Source organism: Arachis hypogaea, chromosome 20 (assembly GCF_003086295.3).
Source record: "Arachis hypogaea cultivar Tifrunner chromosome 20, arahy.Tifrunner.gnm2.J5K5, whole genome shotgun sequence".
NCBI lineage: Eukaryota > Viridiplantae > Streptophyta > Magnoliopsida > Fabales > Fabaceae > Arachis > Arachis hypogaea.
In genome coordinates, this window is record NC_092055.1 from 38,273,917 (window position 1) to 38,280,470 (window position 6,554).

General features: G+C 37.5%; 1 protein-coding gene across 1 annotated transcript; it reads right to left on the reverse strand.

Annotated features, from left to right (window-relative positions):
• Nucleotides 1-2,418: 2,418 nt before the first annotated feature.
• LOC112783308 (glycosylinositol phosphorylceramide mannosyl transferase 1) lies at nt 2,419-6,270 on the reverse strand. The gene is made up of 5 exons (XM_025826211.3): nt 5,583-6,270; nt 4,173-4,569; nt 3,657-3,820; nt 3,467-3,537; nt 2,419-2,915 (listed from the first exon to the last, which is right to left on the reverse strand). Exons 1-5 carry the CDS (start codon nt 5,783-5,785, stop codon nt 2,755-2,757), a joined length of 996 nt encoding a protein of 331 aa, XP_025681996.1. The 5' UTR covers nt 5,786-6,270; the 3' UTR covers nt 2,419-2,754.
• Between the last annotated feature and the right edge of the window lie 284 nt (nt 6,271-6,554).

Here is a 6,554-nt window from a genome sequence, read left to right on the forward strand (position 1 = left end):
TAGGAAAGATGCTCACGCATCAGACTGCGTCGGCGGCGCCTTCTAGGTTCATCCTGGCCTCAAAGGCCGTTAAGTGCTCCTGGGGATCTTTGGTTCCGTCGTACTTCATGTCCGTGGGTTTATCAAAGCCTTTAGGGAGTTTTGCTTTCAAGATTCCCTCAGTGAAGGGAGTGGCTCCCATTATCACGTGGTCGTTTCTCGTGCGTTTGGTCTCTCGGTGCCGTCGATTGTCGTCTGTGTGAGCCGGGTCGCGGGAGACACTGCGGTTGTACCTCTTACTATGTCGCCGTTCTGGCGACCTGCCGTGTCTTGGGTCTCGCGAGATGCTTCGATTGTACCTCTTGGTATGTCGTCGTTCTTGCGACCTGCCGTGGTGAGATCTTGATCTGGAAGTTGCGTGACTTCTGTTTTCGGCGTTGTGTTTTTCCTTGGTAGCAACTCTGCCTTCGAGTTTCTGTACTCGGAGGCAGCGGTCTTGGATTATTTGGGCTGCTTTTTCTCCTGGGTTTTCGGGATGTCTTGCTTCGACGATAACGGGGCCGTTCTCTTTGTTATGCACTAGAGTAGTTTGGCGGATGGCGCTTGCTATCCTTCCGTGGGTTGTGGCTTCTTGGTGTTCGGGAGTAGGGTTCCTTGTTCGGGAGTTATCTTGGTGGCTAACGGAATGCTCTTCGAGTTCGTCCGCAATTCTGACTCAATCCGTGTAAGTTTTCCACAGACGGCACCAATGTACAGGATGCCTCCGGTACGGGTTGAGAGATGGATCGGGAACTTGCAGGTCGAGGCGGATGCTGGATTATTTGACTGGAGCAATAGGGGGTGGTACCTGCAAAGACACTCCGACGCTCAAGTCAGAATGGATCTAAGAGGTATAAGGTGTGAGGAATGGATGAATACCTGAAGGGACCTGGGTCCTCTATTTATAGGTGATGGTAGTTGTCTTATCTTATCTTGTTTGGCGAAGATAAGGGAGACGTTTGAATTCGAAAGTTGATTAGGAGCTTCAATGGGCCGGTTTCGGGCCTTCTAGAAGGATGATGTGGATCGGACCCGGGTAACCGTGTTCAGAGGTTATTCCGGATGCGGGATTTGCGGGTCCGATCCGTAACAACTCCCAAATCCACTCCAATTTTATGAAGTGGGCGCCCATCACAAGATTTGGAGCCCGGCTCCAAGTGAAATTGGTTCTCCCAAGATTCCAAAAATTATCTCAGCGCCACTTTACCAAGCTAGACTCTAATGCATAACCAACTCTCAGTTCAATTTAATTCAAAATTTAAAATTTAAATAATTAATTAATAACAACTTCTCCAAAAAAATAAAAATTTGGTTGTTAGGATTAGATTATATTAGATTTAAATTTGAATAAGTTATGTTTTTTTTTTAAGATAACATTAGATTAGTTTTTGAATTTAAATTAATTAGGATGTTAGATATAAATAAGTGACCAAGTTTCACAAAGGAGAGAACATCCATGAATTATACACTATCTCTCTCTAATTTAGTAGTTTTTTTTCTACAATGAGTAACTAATTTTTCATTGTGAAAAGTTATGAGCTCTGTTTTATTTTTATAGATCAATAATACAAGCGTTTTCTTTATTTTGATTCATGTTTCTTTCCACTTTTAAGATTGAATTTCGTTTTTCATCAATAACGATTAGAAGTATTGAGAGATATTCTAATTTTGTCTTAAATTCTGATATTACTTCGAGACATTTAATATCAGAATTAACTTAAAACTCATGTCATAATCTTCACTGATTTTAGAACTAGTTCTTGAATATGTGACATTTAATTCATTTAAGAATAGTCTTTGAATATTGTGTGACTTAAAATCAAAACTGGTTTTAACCTCGTCTCTTGATTAATTGACCAAGTCATTAGCGATTAATTAAATCTAGAGAAATTAAATTGTCAAAAAATTAAAATTTAATTATAAATAGTTTACTATAAAAAATTTTTGCATGAATCAAAGTTTGAAAAAAATTATTATTATACCTAAAAGAAGCCTTTAACATTCCCTATCTTGATTTCTTTTCAATTCTTTAATCCCTCTCCTAATTATACCCTACAATCTTAACTGTTAATCTTCTATCCTATTCATTCTTGCTTCAAAAGTCACAGACCAATTCCTCTTATCAATGTGTGATTAATCTAATTAGAGATAATTAGACGTTGCTTGCTTCAATACATTAATTCTTATGAGAACGATTATTTGATACAATTTTATGCACTTGCCAATAATACGAGCATATCAATTTTGGCTCATCAGAAACCACACGTGATAGGTATTATAAATCCGCTTCCTATGTTAGTTGTTATCAATCGAGACTTTATTTTGTTCATTTGTCTATGTTTCATCACACCTTTTATTCCATGACAAAAAAGATACAGACAAAAGAAAGCGAGAGGAGGAGGCAGGGAAGGGTATGGAGTAAATTACTCTCACCATCTCTGGGATTTGTCTTTAAATACAAAGATACACAAAAATAGGATGGAGTTTCTTGGATGAGGGTATAATATTAACTCTACAATCGAAATCTATATGATGAGACAAAAATAAACTCGGTAATCTTGTATTACAAGCCAATAATACAAGAAATCAAGCTAAGCAATGTGCTTAGTTTGCTCTCCCTGCTAAGATTCGATATTATACAGCTATTTAACTATCAAGAATCGGGTTACTCTACTAGCTAACTGTAAGACAGTGGAATAATTTCTAACATTCCAAGAAAATCGAAAATCCAGTAACTCACCAAAACCAGATGTTGCGGCTATCAACAGCCTTCACTGAAGTAGATACCAAGGGCATCCGCCCATATACAGCAGTAAATCTATTGACACATTCTGTTCTTCTTACACTGTGCCCTCCCAAGCTGCTTATCCCGGTGGATCCAATCTCGAATATTTTACCTGTAACAACAGAATCATTTTATGTATATAGTTGTACTAACATTGTGATTCAAGCCTCTGAAACCAGATATCTATGACTGTATACATAACATGAGCACTAGGAATTGCTTGACAACAATACGATAATAATTTTGACCTTCCCTGTCCTGGAGTAATGATTTAAAAAGCATATATAGTGAAACACAATGCAAATTATCAAATTGTTCAAATGATTACTGAAAACAAGTATAAACAGTTGACATATGTTATGAACAGCAGACCTAGGCAGCAAAACCCCTGGGCGTGTGAATGAAATGACTAAAGTTATCTCTAGCAATTGATAAGGAACAAGCATACATTAGCATTTCTGTATTTATTTCGAAAAAGATTACATTCAATAGATCATTAATTAGCCACAACCACAATCCAACAAGTGTCACATTTCAATTCAAGGCAAGCATATAGGAATTTATTTAGATAAAAAGCTAAATAAAGAGGGAGGTGGGACCATGCCATTCTAAACAAAAGCACTCAATTAAAGTTATGCAATCTGTTTCTGAAGCGCCAATTACCTTGGACCCATATTGGGGGTGCATCAGTGGCATTTGCAACGAGGAAAGACATTGCAATATCTTCACAGTTCCTGGTATATCAAGTGAACAATTCAGCAGGTAATAAACAAGCTGCAATTACATAGTTGGGAAGGTAAAATTTTGATATATAGAAAAGCAGTGAGTGATCAGAGATAGTCAAGAGGAAAACCTATTATGAGTCACATATTCTCTAATTGATGCTGGCATCTCATTCGTGTAGACACTGAAATACTTTTTGTGGAAGAAGGCTGCCTTTGAAAGTACCATGCTATATGTACCTGTCCACCACACAGACCACCACCCCGCATATCTAAATTTAATGCCACCACTTTCCTGCAAGAATATCAATAACTTGAAATATTAGAATTGAAGATGGAGGTATGCCAGGACTAAGCCTTGCAAGTTCGCATAATAGTTAAACTACTCTCCACATTGGCATTCTCTTTAAGGTTGGATCAACAGATCAAGATATTTAATTCCTCAATCTATATCAAATCACTCAGAACAAGAAACAATGGATTAAAAAATTCAAATCAGGAAACCTGGCTTTTTTTCCAAGGTAATTTTATCATATAATTTTTCAGATACTGGAAATTCAAATCTTAGGCACAAAATACGAAGATGAAAAGATATACCAGGGATGGTGAAAAACCAGTTGATAAAAATAAAAAAACTAAAAGCATACCGATGAATCCAACCAATGTGCCCGAGGTACAAACCCAACCATTGTATCTGGAGCACTTTGCCAAACATCAAATGCAAATTCCACTGAAGAGCAAGGAAATATGACATCATCATCAATAGAAAAGACAGCATCTGTCTCCAAATCCTTAATTACTTTAAATCTATTATTCAGACTATCTTCCTTGTTGATATCAATCTTCAATTTCACTTGTTGCCTATCTATAGACTTGGACTGTATTGCATGATGAAGAAATTTTAAAAGATCATCTGAAGGAGGATCCGGTTCACTCCAAACTATATGTACCGATTCAAGTCGAGGGCAGGATGAATAATGTGCGATGGACTGCTTTAGGAGATCATATCTCTTCCATGTGTTCATTACAATAGAATATCCTTTTCTGTGGAACATAAAATGAAATGAGTTCTCTGATTTTATAAGTGAAATACACTCAACATTCCTAGAGAGATTAAATCTAAAACGAAAAAGGTTTCCTTTAGCCACTCTTTTTTCCTGACAAAAAGAAATAAGAAGAGGAGGAGGAAGACCTGATTTCTTAATTCTTATAGTCTTTATCCAGTTATTTACCAGGGTACTACACCAGAAATTAAGCAGATTCGACAATTTAATGAAAATGCTAAAATTAACAATTTGGAAGGTGCAATCAACATTCTCAGTTCAAAGATTGATGTTCAGTCCCGTTGCACTAAACTTGAAGGCATGAATAAGGCTTATAATATAGAATACAGACCACCTAAACCCCAAACAAGGTTTGTTTATTTCTCTATCCTTCAGCCAGAAGGGTGTGAACTGTTATTACTTATTACTTAGAAAGCCCATCAAGGAGTGATGAATTAAAATTCACAGGCCAAAACAGTTAAGAATTCTGAACGTACCTAGTCTTGAACCCCAATGACACTGAATACAATCTAATGAAAAATGCTAACATCGGAAACTCTTATTCATAAATATCAATGACCAAAATCCCCAAACACCAATAACAAGCCGTCTAAACACTAAAGAACCTTTCTCCTTATCCCCTACTTTCTCTACATGGAAATGAAAAGGCACAAAGAAAAAATAAATAAATAAACAAATAAACTAAATATTTTCAGCCAATTATAACTTCACTAAATTCCAAGTTCCAAGGCCAGGTATCAGCTACTAATTCTATTCCACTTAATCTCCCTCCATGCCAAAACAAGGAAGATTCGAATTAGATTCCAATCTCATCTAGATACTACTATTATTTAATCTTTTTCTTTACCAATTTTTTACCTCCAACTTAACTATCACACTCGTCATTATTATTTTCCTTCTCTGGAAAGAATAAGGAAACAATGGCAGAAAAACTCCTACCAAACATGACAATGACGATTTGAGAGAGAGAGAGGGAGAGAGAGAGTAACTAACCCCAAAGCATGGGAGCGAGGAAGCGAAGGAGGGAGATCAGAGAACACGACGAAGGTGGAAATGGTGGTGGCGAGTACGATGAGCACCAAAGCAATGCAACAGCAGAGGAGGAGGTTGATCCTGGCAGATTTGACGGCGGAAGCAGCCAGCAACCGGAACCTCTGCTCCGGACGCCGCTTCAAGAACCAGCTCCCTCTCATCATTCAATGGAATCGCCGATCCCTACGAATCGACTCGGATCGGTCCGTTTCAGCAACGGCAACTCGGCGACGCGCCACCTTCCATGGTCGATTAGGTTTGCAGGAGAGGGACGAAGCTCCAAGCACGCTCGGCACGTGCCTTAAGGTGGAGCCGTTACAGGGAGATGTTACGGTGCGGCGTGGATGCAGGGTAAAATAGGAAAAGTGGAAAAGAATAATGAAGAAAAATAAATGACGGAATGGATGAAGCGAGTTCGGTGTTAGTGTGTTTAATGTGACCTTGTTCTGTTCTGTTCTGTCCTGTCTATGATTCTTCGCGTTTTTGGATATTTGAGACACACACACACTCTCTCTCTCTCTCTCTGATCAGACGAAAGAGAAAGAAGAGAGTAAGAGACATGGATTCCGTTCTGTTACTTGGGCATGACGCGCCACGTGGTGGCTTCATCCATCGTTCAATTGGGTCGTAAATTGCAGCTGAAAAACGCGGCTCCCAAGACTTTCACCTATGGTTTTTACGTAAAAAGTTTTCATTTCTTGAAAGTTTATTTCGCATTATAAATTTGACAAAAATAAATAATAAATATTATTTTTTAATAACATTATATGATTAACTATTTCAATAATAAATTATAATTAAATTTTTCTAAATCGTTTATTAGCATAATAAAAATCAGTTAAAAAAAAAGAAGAAGCATGTGAGGAGGAAAAAAAAATTGGTTACAAAAATAATTTATTTATTCAATAATATTATGTGAATATTTAAATCACT

Coding starts and splice junctions, on each gene's coding strand:
- LOC112783308 (XM_025826211.3), bottom strand. CDS start 5,785: ATGATGAGAGGGAGCTGGTTCTTGAAGCGGCGTCCGGAGCAGAGGTTC. Junction 4,570..5,582: donor CCTCGCTCCCATGCTTTGGG/GTTAGTTACTCT, acceptor TATGTTCCACAG/AAAAGGATATTCTATTGTAA. Junction 3,538..3,656: donor GAATATGTGACTCATAATAG/GTTTTCCTCTTG, acceptor TTGATATACCAG/GAACTGTGAAGATATTGCAA.